Here is an 18,309-nt window from a genome sequence, read left to right on the forward strand (position 1 = left end):
CAACACTTTTCCATCCAGAGAGCGGTATGAAGCACGGCCACCACTGATGCCTCCGAGGATGTTGGAAAACGCTATGCTCCCCCTTTCCGAGTGACGTATGTTAGTAAAAAGTCGCTGCTCCTTTGGTGGTAAAGACATCCCTCTAACAAGGAGTATTTTTGAGAGCTTCCTTCATGACTTTTTTTGCTGACATGTCATCATTAGAGATTGCTTGATTCTAAAGGTAGTCCGAGATTTGATCCATCCAAGTCGTACCCGAATCAAGCAGGGCGACCATGATGGCCACCCGAGGTTGACGGCACCGAAGGAGGCGTTGTCTCTAAAGGTGTTGTTTCTGGTGCTCTGTTTTCAAGCAGAGCATCCCTTCCACGTCGGTTCGAGACCGCAATAGGTGGTCGTGTGAATATTTTTTTTTCAAAGACTCCAACCAGGATAGGTGTGCAAGAACAGGACAGACGGGCCAGCTCACCGGCCTAAAAATTTATCCTTGCGAGGGATAGTGATAAACTTTAAAGCCAATGAAACGTCACTCTAACTTTCTTACTTCGGAGCATCGCTGTTGGCTGGCCTGAGCACTGGCACCCTATATGTACTTGGGTTATGCCCAGTAGCGAGTCCCTCATCGTTAGTTGGTGTATTAACCCTTATACAGGCGTTGCTAGTATTTCAGTTAACAGGCCCTTATACTCCGCAATATCGTCTAATAATTGAAAAGAACATAAATGAACTATGTACCTGATGAGGTCGCTAATTGGTGGGGTCGAGCTCTTTCTAGCCCCCACTCCCCTTATCATGAAACGACCTATCGGCATTTATGGTCTTGTGCTCGTCCATCCTCGATTTTGGACGCCCTTCTTGCCAGACGACCCGTACTGTGTCCAAAACCTGTGGTCTTCTGATGTTTTGAAGAAGCTGTTTCTTTTCATGCTATTCAAAAAAATGACTGTTCTTTCTTTCAGAAAAATTGAAGAGCGGAAGACCCTTTTTTCGTCCTCTGGATGAACCTGCTCAAAGAGGGCTCATATCTGGTTAGCTTTAGTGTACTCTTTTACCTGATTAGGGATCTTACCTTGCCGATGGCTCTAGGTCATTCCATAAAAGAGGGAAACGCACGAGACGCTTGGCGAACCATCCCAGCACGGAGGGGGACTTTCCGTACGGCCCTGTAGTCGGGGCTATTTTCCCCCAAAGCACACGACCTGGAGTCTATCATTAGGATCTAACAGCGTAAAGGTCTCTACAGCCCCTAGGCTCGTCTGGATCTAGCTTCATGGTGAACACCCCACGACAACCTGAGTCCTTGGAGCCAGATCTAGCTATAGGTAGCTCAAACATACTATAGAAATTTACCAAGATACGAAAAATATGCCCCCTACCTGACGCGCCAAATGTCGAGGGTTGCCCCTGACAATGATACCGGAGTATACTTGACGACGGATGCGTGATCTACGACCTGGTGCCGTATGTCCTAGCTGCGTGTGTGTGATGAACTCAAGAACATCGAGTGTTATCTAGGTCAGGCCTCTCTTGGGATAATAACTCTATATCTTGTGTATTTTTTGATATGGGTCTGAATGAACTGGATACACTTACTTTCTTCTCGTGTCTCCCTCCCTTCATATATCCGAGGGAGAGAGGATGTAAATAGGGACCCAAGCTAGACTCAGGCTTAGCTAATCCTTTTAACCTATGTCCATCATTACGGCGAGTGACCGCATTCCACTTGCACTGTCAGTCTGCAGAGTCTATGCCATCGGTCCCACATCCACATCATCCTTATCGTCTAGTCTGCAAGGTCCCATCTCCACACACCGTCTGCGCTCTTGCAAAACCTATTGCCACGCTTTGTCAGGCCGTCCTATAGTGTTTAATGCTAAGGGACGGGACACGGCAAGCCTGTGCCAACCACGCCTAGGTCCGTCCGAAAGAATGACCTGGGCAAAAGATAGCACTTGAGTAAAAAAGTATGTAATAAAATTAGACTGATTAGACATATATCTGCCTTGCAACTAGAGAAAACTGGTCATGGGGTCTCCCTCTAGGACCTAGAGACTGGTCGTATGGTCACTGGCTGGACACGTCGAGGGACCATGCTCCTGCCTAATCATAACGTGTAGAAAAAGTTGATATTTGACCGCCATGAGTTCCCTACCAAGGAACCCTATTATTCTTTACCTCGACACACGCTATCACACTTTTTATTGTCAAAACGATAGCGAGGGAGCAGATAGCTCTCGTACATCGCCTTCAGCCTCGCCTCGGTGCACTTTGACTTGAGAAAGTTTGGCTTGTTGCCAGTGCGGGGTGCCATGGGATGTCTGAGGGGGGCTATAAGGAAAGCTCTGATGAAGAAGAAGGCGATGAGTGTTGGGCTCTAGGGCTTGGTGACTGCGGAGATGGTGAAAAGTTTTGTGATGAGTCTTTGGCAGTCCAACTTATAGGGCCAGCACGATATCCCAACTGCCACGAGCCCAATTGTTTCAAAATTCAAGAGGCCGCATGGGGAACCAAAATCCTCTCGGATCCAGCGTCAATTGAAGTTTTTCTCTCCCACTATCCTCTCCCACGCACATGCCTTCCATTTTTATCTCTCCCAGGATTCTCTCTTTGGACGTTTAATCTCCCATCGGGATGTGGTTTTCTGAGCTAGCCACGAAAGTGGACCATATCGTCAACCACTCCCTGGGCGAACTCATGTTCACCCGGGGCCCAAATGGTACAACTGGATCCGACCACTATCACATGATAAATTGCTCAGTCTACTGTATTCACGAGGAAGTTTAGGGGCTACTGTCGGTGTAAAAAATAATATGATCCCCTCGCAGGGAATCCACGGTGGTCAAATATCAACCTTTTCTACACGTTATGACTAGGCAGGAGCATTATCCCCCGACGCATCCAGCTAGCGACCACACGACCAGTTTCTCCGACCAGTCTTCAGGTCTCAGAGAGAAACCCCATGACCAGTTTTCTCTGGTCGCATGGCAGGTATGTACCTAATTATTCTAATTTTATTACATACTTTTCCACTCAAATGTTATCTCTTGCTCAGGTCATCTTTCCGGATGAACCTAGCCGTGGTTAGCACAAGCTTGCTATGTCCCGTCCTATAGCATTAAACACTATGGGACAGCCTAACAAAACGTGACAGTAGATTTTGCACGAGCGTAGACGACGCGTGGGGACGGGACCTAGCAGACCAGACGATAAGGATGACGTGGGCGTGGGACCGATGGCACAGACCATGTAGACCGACATGACAAGTGAAATACGGCCACTCATCATAATGATGAGCATGGGTTAGAAGGATTAGCTAGATCTGAGTCTTGCTTGGGTCCCTATGTAAATCCTCTCGCCTCCAGATATATAAAGGGAGGGAGACATGAAAAAGAAAATAAGTGTATCCAATTCATTCAGACTCATATAAAAAAATACATAAGATGTAGGGTTTAAATGAGGTCCGAATCTGAATAACTCTTGGTACTCTTGAATTTATCACATACACATAGCTAGGACATATAGCTTCAGATCACAGATCACACGTCTATCATCAGATATACCTGGTATCATTGTCAGAGGTAACTCTCAATAGCGTGACTCTTGGAGATACTCTTAGTGTGAAGATTTTATAGTCCCATGCAATCTGGACCGTCGATGCACGAATCCTACGGTGGGTGGTGTCTTGTCAGTTTGCTACAGTGTTCAGGCTCCAGGGCAGCTAGAGTACAAGACCTTCCAAGTTCTGATCAAATCATCTAAACAAAACTGAAAAAGTGTTTGATCATTCTTGCTATCAGAGATCGTCTAGACAAAATCTTTATGCATAAATCTGAATCAAGTTATTTGCTTTTGTCCATGCGAAGAACAAGAAGGAAATAAAAGTGAATGAAAATAGTTTATTCAAAGGAGATTCGCCCCCTGACAGCGCAGCTCTCTCCGGCGGCGTTCACCCGCGGCGACAGACCGGCCAATTCTCACTGTTTTGTTTGGCAGCAACTTAACAAGAGTCCAACAAAAATCAGATGCCGTGTCCATCCTGAACGCACTGTGGACAGGATAAAGCTTCAAGCGAGACCATTGGCACATGAGGCTAGCTAAGCTACCTACCTAATGCCCGGAATCTGGGCTGGTGATGCCAACACATCGCCCAAACTATTATCATATTAGGACGCAGAAGCGAACTCATGGAAGATTCGTATAGTGTTTCAAAAGCTAAATTTCAAAATTTAAAGGTAGCTCGACAAAGTCACGAAAGGATATGGTAAAACCTACGTGTTACCATAAAAATATAAGTATTATATACGTTAATATTAAACACAAACTCGAACATGTGAATAGGAGGCTGCCTACCTAATACCAGAATCTAGGTTGGTGATGCCAACACATCGTCCAAACTATTATCACAGTAGGACGCAGAAGCGAACTCGACGGCAGGTTCGCATCGTGTTTCAAAAACTAAATTTCAAAATTCAAAGGGAAGCTTAACAAGATCACGAAAGCAAAAACGGTACGGTAAAACCTGTGCGTTACTATAAAAATATAAGCATTGTATATACTAATATTAAACACAAACTCAATATATGAAGATGTGAATACGAGAGCGTCGCCAAATAAATATATCGTAGTTTGATTTTAAATAGGATTCGAAAAAGAGTAGATTATTCACTAATTTTACTCTTGATTTTTTTCTTTATTTTTATTAGCAAAATAAATCTCATATCCGTAGCCAATAACTAGACATAAAAACTAGATAACGAGAGTGAATTACAAAATTGTTTAAATTATTTAAATTTTAAAGATTTTTATTAGATAAAAAAGAGAAAAAAAGATGATACGAGAATTAATTTGTATTTTATACGAGTGATGGGATACATTCGAGTTCAATAGTCCCACTCAAAAAGATAACAGTGCAGGTACAAATTTATTTCAGAAAATACCGCTATAAATAGATAAATACAAAGCCCTTTTTCAAAATATTGTAGATGTCCTATGTTTCGAATCATATGCCCAAAATGGCCCCGAGCCACCTCGTTAATCTTCTATATTTAACTCGGTTCAACCCAACCGAGTTCAGAAGCCACTCCCGTCCTTCCATCGCAACTGCAGCTCTCTTCCTTCGTCGTCGTCCTTATCCCCCCGGACTGGACTGGACTGAACTGGACTGGAGATCCATCCGGGCTTGGATTGCTTTCTTCTACTTGCTGGTAAGGAAGCCCTGCCCTGCTTGGATGAGCTGTTCGTTCCATTCTGCGATTCATCAAATTTGTCTCGGATTCGCTTGCTGCGTCGTGGAGTACCAATAGCAGTTTACCTTTCCTATTTTTGGCGTTAGTTGGTTAGGCCCTGGACAGATTAGGCTTTGTAAATCCTGCGTAAAGATAGTTTTTTTGTCCGTAGTTTCAGAATCTGAAGTTTAGAGCAAGCGGGTGATAAAAATTTCAGTCTTTTGCGGCAAAGATTTGATTTTTGTCTTACTGATCTGTAGATTGTGTTTTGCAGTCTTCATCTAACTAAGCCCGGTATGAAGGGTTCAAAGCTTTTGTTCTTACTGGCGGCGTCTTCTTTGTGCCTGTCTGCTGCGGTAATTTGCTGCTGACTTTGTACTGTTTGACCGACATGATGATTACATTGATGAGCAATGCGATTCTGATCTTGCTCCCTTTTTTCCTGCTTTTAGATTGCCGTGCAGGAAACTTGTCCAGCCGACCTCAATAGCAAATGTGATGGTGGCGCATTTGATGATTGGGAGGGGGAGTTCTTCCCCGGCATCCCAAAAATCAAGTATGAGGTGAGGCCATGAAAATTCAGAATGCTTGAACTAGATTGTGATGTGATGGTAACGAATTGTTGTGGATATTAAACATTTGTCCTTGAACAATTGTGTTGCAGGGTCCAACCAGCAAGAACCCTCTTGCTTATAAGTGGTATAATGCAGAGGAAGTGATTCTCAGAAAGAAGATGAAAGTATGATCTGTGAACTTCATTTTTTGGCTTTATTTGTTTTCAACATATCCCTTTCACTGCAAAGTCAACTTTCACACTATAGAGTAAAGTCTACTTATATACTTATTTGCTTGCTATTAGGATTGGATGCGGTTCAGCGTCGCCTTCTGGCACACATTCCGTGGTACTGGCGCAGATCCTTTTGGTGCCCCTACAAAGGTGTGGCCTTGGGAGGATGGCACAAATTCGTTGGCCATGGCTAAGAGAAGAAGTATCACGATTACCTAATGTTGTGTTTGGTTCCAGCATTCCAGGTTATGTTTCAGTGCATTTGTTGGAACCAACTTCTTTTTGAATTGATATTGCAGTGAGAGCTCACTTTGAATTCATGGAGAAGCTGGGAGTTCAAAAATGGTGCTTCCATGATAGGGATATTGCCCCAGATGGCAAAACCCTCGAGGTATGTCCTTCAGTTGTGTTAATGAATGAACTTGAAATATAGTCAAAGCCGCCTGGTAGAGTTGTCTTGGAAACTGTTTTTAAGATGCAACCTTACAATTGGTTAGGTCCTTAAGGCCTTAAGGGTATATTGTCGACTGATTATGGGCTACTATCAATTACCTGTGGTGCTATATGTTGAGCATAAGAATATGATTCCTGATGTAATCCAGCTATCTTATGCATAAGAATATGATTCCTGCTGTGATCTAGTTATCTTACGCTTACCCTAACTAAGAGAACAATTCATTTGGGTCATTTTATTAACACCCGACCAACTAGGTATAGGAAGAGCTCCAATTTGTTTGTCCTTGGAACAGACCATAATTAGGACCAATCAAGAATCTTCTGGTGTTACGTACTTTTCAAGATGAACTGTTATAACAGTTGACAGCTTTGGTGGTTTGGTTTACTAATTGAATTTCCGGGTTGGGTTTAACATGACTGTTAGAAATTTCCTAAGACTGTTATTTCACATTGCAGGAAACAAATGCTAACCTGGACGAAATAGTTGAGCTGGCAAAGCAGCTCCAGGTTAGATTGCTGCAACCTTAAATTGCCAGCACTCAGGTGTACACCAGTGCTTTGCATTACCCTGTTCGCTAGTTTTTTAATTTCATCTGAATTGTATTTAGGTTGAGACCAATATAAAGCCATTGTGGGGTACTGCTCAGCTTTTTTTGCATCCACGTTACATGCATGGAGCTGCTACTAGGTTGGTATTTTGGTTTCTTGTATTAAAACAAACTTATGAACTCAGCATATGACTTGAGATTAAGAGAACTCTTCCATAATGTTGCAGCCCGGAGGTTAAAGTGTATGCTTATGCAGCTGCACAAGTTAAGAAAGCTTTGGAGGTGGGTTATCACTTAACACCATTGTTGGTCTTCATTCTTAGGCCAATTCTTGATTTTTCTTTATCTCCTTACAGGTCACTCACTACCTTGGTGGTGAAAACTACGTATTTTGGGGTGGAAGAGAGGGTTACCAAACTCTTCTTAATACTGATATGAAGAGAGAACTTGACCATCTGGTACGAGTGGGACATATTTTTCTGATTCCTTTGTGTTTCTGCTTTACTTTTGTGGGATAAATTATTTGCTCATTTGCTGGATTTGTCCAGGCTAACTTTCTTCAAGCTGCTGTTGACTACAAGAAGAAGATCGGATTTAACGGTAATTCAATCCTGTTGCTTTATGATTTTTCTGTGCCATTTCACTGACCTTGACATAGTACATTGTTTTCACCATGACAATTTAGTGATAGATTTTTCATTTTGTTATTGCAGGAACATTGTTAATAGAGCCTAAACCACAAGAACCTACAAAACATCAGTATGCTTATTACTGAGATATGGATTAGCAAATACCTACAGGATTCAGAAGCACTAATCCTTGTTTTCCTCTGGCAGGTATGACTGGGATGTTGCCACTACATTCTCTTTTCTACAGAAGTATGGTCTTGCAGGTAATATTCAATAATATGTCATTATCTATTTAATTTATAAAATATTTGAGCTGTTGTTTGAAAATTCGTTGGTATCACAAATCACATGTTCAACATTTTCTAGTTGCGCCATACATTGTTAGCAATTTTCTGCAAGCAAAGCTTGTATGAGTTTAGCCATTTGTTCTAAAAGTTATCTGAAAGCACTTTTCTTTTTTAATCACGCGACACAGGAGAGTTCAAGATTAATGTTGAGTGCAACCATGCTACTCTATCTGGACATAGGCAAGTATTTTTTCTTGCCTAACTTCAGTCGTACAATAGATTGAAGTGGTAGTATCATAACTGCATTTAAAACTTCAGCTGCCATCATGAGCTCGAGACTGCACGGATTAATGGGCTGCTTGGGAATATTGATGCAAACACCGGTGATCCTCAAGTCGGTATGTGCCATTATTTTATATAACTCCTATTTGATTGATAAACATCTGAACTGTTATTCTTGTTTGTTGCATTGGAAGCATACATGCATTTTTTTAGAAATAAAATAAAAATTGAGGCATGCATGGTAACTTTACTGTTACTTATGGACAGGTTGGGACACAGATCAGTTCCTTACAGACATTTCAGAGGCTACCTTGGTTATGTCAAGTGTAGTTAAGAATGTGAGTGGCATGATTTGTTTCTCTCTCCTTTACTCACATCAGGAATTGCCTATCTACTCAAATCAGTAAATGAAGCAACGAATAAGGTAGTACTCATGAGTTGCTGCAATTTGATTTGTCAACAGGGTGGACTTGCACCTGGTGGATTCAACTTCGACGCCAAATTGTTAGTCCCCATTGTCATTGCTTTTGTTATGTAAAAAGATTCTAATTCAAATGAAATTAAACTAACATGGAATTCTTGTATTGTGCCAGGCGGAGGGAAAGTACTGATGTTGAGGACATGTTTCTTGCTCATATATCAGGAATGGACACCCTAGCCCGTGGCCTCCGCAACGTCGCCAAGCTGATTGAGGTAACTAGGAACATTATGGCCTGCTAAAGTATCCATCAGCAGGTTTCTTGATTGCAAGTTGTGTTTGGTGATGTTAGGATGGTTCCCTGAATGAGCTTGTTCGTAAGCGCTACCAGAGCTTTGACAGTGAGATTGGTGCCCTGATCGAGGTACAACACTTACCAAGCTTGGAGTTTAATTTTCTTTCCCTCTAAAGGATTGAGTTGAAATTGTTAGTTGTAACTCTGGTCTATTGCTTCAAATAGGCTGGGAAAGGAGACTTTGAGACACTAGAAAAGAAGGTTTTGGAGTGGGGTGAACCCACTGTTCCATCAGGCAAGCAGGTACTAAACGAAATGACAACCTAGGCATCCTGTCTGCGACCGTACGATAAAAATATTTTTGCCCTGCTGATTGCTAATTCCTTCTGCCTTATATTGTCTTGTGCTTTCCTGATACAGGAACTGGCTGAGATTCTGTTCCAATCTGCTTTATAAATGGTGCAATGTTCAGAAGTCTAGGAATAAGCCCGGTAATCCTTGGCCCCCGAGTGGCGCACCTTCGGAATTTGCAGCTGTCCTCGCCACAGGCAACCTTCTTCCACGCGATCAACTTGTAACTTGTAACATGGAATCTGAATAACGACTTGTAACATGGAATCCTATTCAACTTCTTTAGTACTTCTCTCCTGCATTTCACGTTTCGGAACTGCTATCTCTATGGTCACTCTCTATGGTCTTCTGTCATCATTGATCTGGTGATCATCGCGTGCTTCAGCCTAGATGGGTCCGGACGGTACATCACCACTGACAGATTGGCCTACGAACATAAAAGCCCCAGACATCAGCTGTGGTGTTTGGTTGCAAAATTCGATGTGGTTGTTGAAAGTACACTGGTGAAAATATTTCTGCGATGGAAACGTGTCAAATTGGTATTCTCGAACAGCTAGGCGTTCGCTTTCTGCTCTTGTTTTCAGTCTCATGCTCTTGTTTCTTGATCGTGCGGCCATTTTCGGATTCCTCGCAGTGACAGTGCCCATGTTTGCAGTACTAACACGGGTTCTCGACGCGTCACTGCGCTATTTCTCCAGAGTTGATATGATTAACCTTTTACATAACGCTGGACCTTCTGGCTACTGAACTGTCGTCCCAATGGCGATGCGACAATGCATGCAAGTACACGTCTACACGTAGCTAGCTAGTTCCCTCTCGCCGATGTCGGACGAGGAACACGTGTGTGGGACGAGTCGAGACGAAGACGACAGCCAGGACCGCGCGACTCCGGCGTCTCCATCGAGAGCTCAGCTTGCAGCGTTTCGACGGTGTCCATGCATGCAGCATCGTCGGCCGGCTGTGTGCATGCATCACGACTCTTAACACAAATCAACTATCCGATAAGCTACGTGCAAATGTGAAAATTTTCCTTGGATCATGCGATTCTCTCACGACTCATCACAACGTTCACTAGCTACACCGCGCCCCTTGTCGCTCGTGTCGTGCGTGCCCCGCTCAGGGCCCGGCCTGCAGCACGTACCTGTTGATCGCCTCTCCGCTGGTTATTTTCTGGATAACGAGAATGACGACGTGAATGAACGCGGTTGTTAGGGGTGATTCATGAAGTGATTTTGTCTGATGAATGTGTATAATCTAAGTAGAGAAATATGTTTGGTTATCTCGTTTCTACTATTTTAGTATAACTCTATGGATGTAAATGTACTTCTTCAGTCTGGCTCGATAGGGAAGTCTCGGGTTTGATTGTTTGCTCGCGTAAGAGCAATCTGATCCGGTGGATGTATATAATTTTGGAGAGAAATATGTTTGGTTATCCATATGCTCGGTTACATTTTGACACAATGGATGCAAATATAGATCTGTAGCCTGGCTCAATGGATGCATGCTCTTGTATCATTTCATATAGACGGGTCCTTATCAGTATCACAAAATCACTTTTATACGAGCAACCAATCACAATCTCAATTCTTGTAAGCGACATCAGATTCAATCAAACAACAAAAACTCAGCTCAGCCTGTCCAGACCGATATAATCAACCAAACACTTTTCTTTTCAACACATATGACTCCACTCAGTTGCTTTATCTTAGTCTGCATATACGGCCCATGCAGACAATCAATCACACCTTCAAGCTTCCCCTACAGCTTGACCTAATAGATATAGACTCCTGCATCTATTTATATAGGAAAACTCACTTTTCAGCGTCGCAAAACCACTTTCATGCGAGCAAACAATCAAAATATCAACTCTTGTATCCGCTCGTATAGTCTCAGATTCAATCAACCAAACAGAAAATTCAGCTCAATCTATCCAGACAAATACAACCAATCAAATATTTTTTAAACAAATATGACTCCATTTAGCATATATATATATATACAATTCATACTGGCAAACCTACGCCGACCAACCATCACACCCTATGAGTACGTACCTAATAAGCAAAATATCTGGGTCTGCGATTCGTTTCTCTCGGATGGAAATCAATACATCATAATGCATATGGAAGTAGCTAGCAGCTAGATAATTTATGCAGACAATCGCATTATTGACTAGTAGTATAATTGTATACATGTTTCTTCTGGAACCATCTAGCTACGTACAAGTGTACAGCAGGGAGCCTTGCTCAAGCCATACATACTGAAAACTATAGTAATCATGGCGTCGTGATTAGCAGGTCAGCTGATCGGGCCCTTAAAAATCCTGGGAGCCAGGGAACGCACATGAGCCAGCCAATATACAGGTACCTAGCTAGTCAAAGGGGACGGACGGGTGGATGCGCCTAGCTGGTCGATCATGTCATCTCCGGAAAGCGACCTCAAACTCTCCTAGATCAGATGGTCACGTTACTAGCTAGTACAAACGAAAAGGATCCTTGCACGTCTCTAACATCTTTCTAAACAAATGACCACTTGTGTATTATTCCTATTCAAAATTATTCCACTTCATTATACATAAGAACAAAACTTATATATACTCTTAAAATGCAGAAGTTATGACAGATCTGATCGATCTTCATCATTCAACCGAGTTGATCAAACGATCACTATACCGATAGTGGGCCCAAGATTATGAACTTAGATGGACATAATATATTATATATAGCAAATTTTCTCGATAACCATAAATAATTAAATATTACATAATGACAAGATACAAAATAAAAAGTATTCATAATAATAACAACGTGTGGATGGCCAACGCCGCTGTGGCCGCGCCCTCCCACGCTCGAGCCAACTCCATCGGCCCCAGCCTCCTAGGTCTTGCTTGCACTATAGCCACCGCCAGAGCCCTCCTAGTCCTAGATCGCACCCGCGCTACAACCACCGCCGCTGTCCCTCGCTCGGCTCGTGTTCATGTTACCTCCATCACCCCCCTCGCTCGGCTCGCACCTGTGTTACCGCCACCGCCCATTATGTCGCCACCCTCTAGGCTCGAGGCTGCACCCACGAATGCGCCCCACCTTAGCCTCGCTCGTGCTCGCTCCCGCGTCGTAATCCATCTCACACACCAACGCCTAGCAGTCGAGCATGTAGGTCGTGGGTTGACTCGACACGCCTCATGATCGAGCAGCTAGGTGACATAGGTTGTGGGCCACTAGCCTTAGCCAGTGTGGGCCATGATGCATCACACGTGGGTTGTAAACACGTCAAGCACTCTAGTCATTAATATCAGGTAAAGGTCGCATGAGCTTAGGACATCATACCTTGAGAATACTACCTATAAAAAAAATTTGCTCAAAAATATGGGTGCATATATATATACACCTATGCCCCCTTGTTGTGCACGCCCATGCACTGTGCAAAGTTGGACATGTTCCTCCTTCTAAAAATATATTTAATACTCATTCCGTTTAAAAATAGTAGGCGTATTTCTTTTTGAAAAAATAAAACTTTGTGTATTTTGACTAACATTTAATCAAATTATAAGAATGCCTAGTATATAAAAACTATAAAACTAGGTTCGCAATTCAAAATAATTTCAGGTTTTATAGCTATAAATGCTATATTTTATGAAAAAAAAAACTTAGTCAAAATCTAACTTCAAAGATCGAGCCTAATATAAATATGCCTACTATTTCTGAACGGATGGAGTATCCCATTATTGCCTTCTATACATTCCAAAAATATACCCAATCTTCTATTAATTGTCTTTCACACCTAGACGTCTAATATTTGTCTTTCATACATTCATCGCCGAGTTTCTCCAAAGGGTGCGTTAAAAGTGCATCTAAGCCCTTTATGTGGGTTTTGGATAATTGATGACAAATGATTAAGGGACTAATGAGTTTAATAAGGTTTTGGACAAGTATTAGTCCCACTGAAAAAGTAAAATGACATTGGCGTTCCTCAAAAAGAAAAGAGAAGCGGCATATAGTTACTCAATAGATTTAAATTTATTTTATTTTTGAATTTGAGTATAGGTGCGTCATACTATCAAGAGAGATCTGTTTAGATTAACTTGAAGTTGTCTTAGTGCTCAAATAACTATTATAGACCAAAGATGAGAGACATATATTACCCCACGAACACCGGGATGATTTAAAAGTTGTCGTGACCCGGAGTCCCCGGACAATGCTCCGGCAGGGGGTTCTCGGTCTGTGGTTAGAGTTCAACCCGGAGCCTCCGGGTTGGCCCTGATACATCGGGTGACCGGAGTCTCTAGACGATACTTCGGCAGAGAGTCTCGGTTAGATCCTAAAAGTTTCACCCAGAGTCTCCGGGTTGACCCGAATACTCCAGGTTCTGTGTTCATCCGGACCCTCTAGGTTGGGTTCCGGACAGGCTCGTGGCTGTGCGATAAATGCCAATCCGAAGTCTTCAGGTTGACTCGGATACTCCGGGTTAGTACAAAATGTATTGTAATGACTAGTTTTTTGGTGCTAGGTTTAAATACCCCCTCTTTCATTTGCTGCTAAACCTACTCAAGACAAAAACATTCAAAGCTTCTTTAGATCCCTCTCTCCTCTAGTGCATTATATCTTGCAAGGATTTGAGAGTTGGGATTAGAAAAGTGTGATTGAGTACTAGTGAGCAAAATTTCATTGTTTGAGCACTTGAGGTCTTCATCAAGCCGTCAACTCATGTTCTTTACTCTTGGAGCTTGAAGCTCCTAAATGACTAGGCATCACCCGATGAGCACCTAAGTTTGTGGAATGCCTTGGGAAGTTTGTGAAGGTCATCCTTGCCTCCGCAAAGAAAGAGAAAAGTTTAGTAAGGTCCGAGCTCGATCTTCGTGGTTGCTCGGTGAGGATAAGGATTGAGGGAGATCCGACTCATTGTGAGCACCTCAACGGAGACATAGGATCGTTTGATCCGAACTTATGGAAACAAATTCGTGTCTCATTTGATTTCTTTGTTGTTCTAGTTATTTTTGGGCGATTTGCCCTGATCGACGTATTTGTGTGTTTCTAGCCACAGGTGATCATTTGAAAAGCTTTCATACATCCTTAGGACCTTGTGGTAACACGTGACATCAAATATATTTACTTAGAATTTCATAGCCTTCAATTTCCTGTTTCATCCGGACTATCCGGTAGAACCCGAAACCTCCGGACCCGGAGTATCCAGGTTGATCCGGATTATCCGAAAATTTTAATCCGCAGCAAAGTTTTAAATTTTAGGAAACACCTATTCACCCCCTCTAGACGACATCTCGTATATTCAATTGGTATGAAAGCCTAACTTCCTTCAAGTCTTCACCGCTTGGAGGATTGGAAGATATCGGCATCCGAGGAAAAGAGTTCAAAAGGTACGAAAATTCTGAAGGATGACATTTCAACATTGGGCAATGATAAAGGGAAGGGAGTGGCAATTGAGTTCAATTATGAAAAATTAAATGCATCTAATTTTTATTTATCCGTGCCATCTAGGCGTGCACCGTATATTAATAGTACATATTATGCCGCTCGGAGACACAAAATGAAATTGCATTTAATTTCTCTTCATCCAAGTATTTGGAAGATTGTTTGCACATGTTGTGATTTGCCGAATAAAGATAAGGAGCTCACTCCCGAATAAGAGCAAAGCATCTACCGCAATGCACAAGCCACAAGTGTATTGCTTGGCGTCTTGAGTCTCGAGGAGTTCAATAAGGTGAACGGGCTTGAGGAGGCCAAAACAATATGAGACATACTCCAAGTCGCACATGAAGGCACCACAAGTGTGAGAGAGTCCAAGATATAGTTGCTTGAGGGCAAATTGGGAAGATTTGTGATGGATGATGATGAAACCCCTCAAGCAATGTATGATCATATGATGATATTGGTGAACAAAATTAGAGCGCTTGGAAGTGAAGAGCTAGATAATCACAAGGTGGTGAGAAAATTTCTAAGAGCTTTTGCAACAAAAAAACTCACCTTGGTGACTCTTATTAAAAAAAGAAGAGATTACAGGAGGCTCACACCAAGTAGTGTGCTTGGAAAAACCCTTGCTCATGAGCTCATGGAGGAGGAAGCAAATGAAGTCAATAATCTTGTCAAGCAAAACTCAACCTCTAAGAACAAAGAAGTAGCATTAAAGGCAAGCAAGAGGAAGTAAGTTGAAGAATCAAGCTCGAGTGAAGATGAGAGCTCGAAAGATAAAGAAATAGTCTTCTTTGTGAGAAAGTTCAAGAAATTCAGAAAGAAGGGTGGCTATAGCAAGTACAAGAGAGATATGATCAAAAGAAGAACATCCAAGAGAACTTGCTACGAGTGTGGTGAAGTTGACCACTTCATCACCGAGTGCCCTAACAAGAAGAAGAGCAATGACAAGTAAGAAAAGAAAAACAAAACTTTCAAGAAGGACAAGTGCAAGACCCACAAGAAAGAAAAAAAAAAATACTCGGGTTAAGCCCATATCGGCGAAGAGTGGGATTCAAATTCTGACTTCGACTCCGATGATGAAGGAGTCGCCACCATTGCCATTCATTCATTTCTCTATACCGACAAGTTACTTTTTGGTGACATGAGCGACGACGACACTCCCAAGTGTCTCATGGCTATAGGACGTAAGGTAAAATCACAATCCAAGTTCCTAGATAGTGATAGTGGTTGTGAAAGCATGCTTAAAGGTCTTAGTAAAAATATCATATCTAAAATGAAAGAACTAATGAAAACAATAGAGAGTCAAGAGGAGATTCTTGAGAAGCAAGAGAACTTGCTCATTCTTGAAAGGAGAGAAACCTTGAACTCTAGGAGCTCCTTGCTAAAGAGAGGGAGAAGGTTGAGGAGTTGACCAAGCAATTAAGCTTGGCCAATAAATCTGTTGCTAGTCTTGAGAGTAGGAATGTTACACTTCAAGAGAATTTCAAATGTGTGAAATAAATCTTATAAAACTCTTAAAGTGCAATTTGATACTCTTAAGAATAGCACTCCTACCTCTAATGATGCAACCTTACTCTCTAGTGCTTCCATTAGTAATGGTTGCTCTCGTTATTACAATATTGATATAAATGTTTGTGCTACTAATGTTCAATCTTTGCATGTATTGCAAAAAAAAAAATGAGAGGCTAAACATCTTAATTAAGTATGGGTGCATCAAGACATACAAATCCAAAGATGCACTATACAAGATCATTGAGACTAAGGATACCAAGCAAAAGAGAAATCTTGATTTTGACATACATACAAGCAAGCTAAATGAGCGTGTGATGATAAATGGCAAAGAGTGTCTTAAGTCTATCAAGGAAAATGGAAAATGACATGCTCACACAACACAAGTCAAGCAACCTAAAGATCATGCACCTCAAGCAACCTTTTATGCATCTTATATTTTGAAAAGGAACCACCGTGGTAAAGTGATTGTTTTAAATGTTGGTACCCACAGAAATGATCGAATTATCAAAAGGAGTGTGGGGGTGCCAAAAGTGCTTGTGATTAACGTGAAATGACTCAAACAAATTTGATACCTAAAACAAGAGCTTAATTTGTTTTATAGACATATTCCTCTGGTGGATCAAGTTGGATGCTCGACAGTGGATGTACCAATCATATGACTGGAGAGAAGAATATGTTTTCCTCATTTGAAGAAAATGGAGGACAACATGAAAATATTGTCTTCGGAGATAATGGAAAAGGAGAGGTAATCGGTCTAGGTAAAATTGCTATTTTCAATGATCATTCTATCTCAAATATCTTGTTAGTTAAATCTCTTAGCTACAATTTATTGTCCGTATCACAACTTTGTGAAATGAGCTACAATTATCTCTTTACTAATGAGGGTGTGACTATCTCTAAAAGGGAAGACTCCTCAATAACTTTCACCAATCGATTGAAGGGTAAACTTTATCTTATTGATTTTTCAACGGATAAAGTGAGTCCTAAGACTTGCTTGATTTCTAAGTCTAGCTTGGGTTGGCTATGACACCGCCAACTAGCCTATGTTGGCATAAGAAACTTTTCTAAACTTTTAAAGAGTAGCACATTCTAGTACTAACAAACATTTTTTTTAAGAAAGATAGATTTTGTAGTACATGTCAAGCGATCAAGTAAGTTGGAGCTCTCACTCTGCCAAGAATGTGATGATGACCACAAGACCATTGGAGCTTCTTCACATGAATTTGTTTGGATCGATTGTCTACATAAGTATTGACGGTAACAAATATAGTTTGGTTATTATTGATGATTATTCTCGTTTCACTTGGATATTCTTTTTGCACGATAATAGTAAAACGCAAGCCATATTTAAGAAATTTATTAGAAGAGTTCAAAATTAATTTGATGTGAAGACCAAAAGGGTGAGAAGCGACAATGAAAGTGAATTAAACAATACTCAAATTGAAAAGTTTCTTGATACAGGGAAAGACAAAGTTGTGGCTTCAGGATCAAGAGATCATGGAAAAGAAAGTGACGAGGAACAAGAAGAAAGAGTATATGTGCAACCTTTAAAACTTCATCAACCTCTCAGAACATGTACTTTATCTGATGTGTTCAAGAGAATGGTGGATTGCATAAAAAGAACCGGCATGGCCAAGAAAGAAAGAGAGGAGGATCCGTTTTTAAAGTTTCATCAACCTCTTAGAACATGTACTTTATCTGATGTGTCCAAGAGAATGATGGATTGCATAAAAAGAACCGGCATGGCCAAGAAAGAAAGAGAGAGGATCCGTTTGATTATTAGAAGAATATGATGATCATCGTTTTTGAAATGACTTTCAAACAAATTTTATGAAAATGTGATTCTAAAACAACCATCTCTCCTAGGTAATGAATTAATTGGAAGTATATGGCTGACAAGGATGATACTATTTTCAATGAGATCATTGTAGCATACAGAACCCTTTCATCCTTTTTCTGTGACTTTGAATTCCGTTTTTGCTACAGAAAAAAAATCCAAAATATCTCTGTTGTTTTCTTTAACCGTCTCTTTTGATTTACTTGACATCGCAACTACCGGCACCCAAAAGAACATTTCAACCGCACTATAAAAC

General features: G+C 41.4%; 1 protein-coding gene across 2 annotated transcripts; it reads left to right on the forward strand.

The window, feature by feature from the left end:
- The first annotated feature begins 5,047 nt into the window (after window positions 1-5,047).
- Window positions 5,048-9,799, forward strand: LOC133892914 (xylose isomerase-like). 2 transcript variants are annotated; one of them, XM_062333905.1, is made up of 21 exons: window positions 5,048-5,204; window positions 5,500-5,581; window positions 5,678-5,788; window positions 5,890-5,964; window positions 6,085-6,214; window positions 6,312-6,403; window positions 6,925-6,975; window positions 7,077-7,156; window positions 7,244-7,298; window positions 7,373-7,474; window positions 7,565-7,616; window positions 7,730-7,775; window positions 7,853-7,908; window positions 8,121-8,172; window positions 8,251-8,330; window positions 8,482-8,552; window positions 8,678-8,718; window positions 8,808-8,907; window positions 8,985-9,056; window positions 9,153-9,230; window positions 9,348-9,799. In XM_062333905.1, the coding sequence occupies exons 2-21, from the start codon at window positions 5,522-5,524 to the stop codon at window positions 9,381-9,383; spliced, it is 1,440 nt and encodes a 479-aa protein (XP_062189889.1). In that variant the 5' UTR covers window positions 5,048-5,204; window positions 5,500-5,521; the 3' UTR covers window positions 9,384-9,799. The 2 variants fall into 2 exon arrangements, with proteins under 2 accessions (XP_062189889.1, XP_062189890.1); XM_062333906.1 differs by having other exon boundaries at window positions 5,068-5,204; window positions 5,486-5,581.
- Window positions 9,800-18,309: the final 8,510 nt, after the last annotated feature.

Source organism: Phragmites australis, chromosome 15 (genome assembly GCF_958298935.1).
Source record: "Phragmites australis chromosome 15, lpPhrAust1.1, whole genome shotgun sequence".
Lineage (NCBI taxonomy): Eukaryota > Viridiplantae > Streptophyta > Magnoliopsida > Poales > Poaceae > Phragmites > Phragmites australis.

Excerpts from the sequence above, each read along its gene's own strand:
- LOC133892914 (XM_062333905.1), top strand. The coding sequence starts at position 5,522 with ATGAAGGGTTCAAAGCTTTTGTTCTTACTGGCGGCGTCTTCTTTGTGC. Across the intron at positions 9,057-9,152 it reads AGATTGGTGCCCTGATCGAG|GCTGGGAAAGGAGACTTTGA; the intron begins GTACAACACTTA and ends TGCTTCAAATAG. Across the intron at positions 9,231-9,347 it reads CTGTTCCATCAGGCAAGCAG|GAACTGGCTGAGATTCTGTT; the intron begins GTACTAAACGAA and ends TTCCTGATACAG.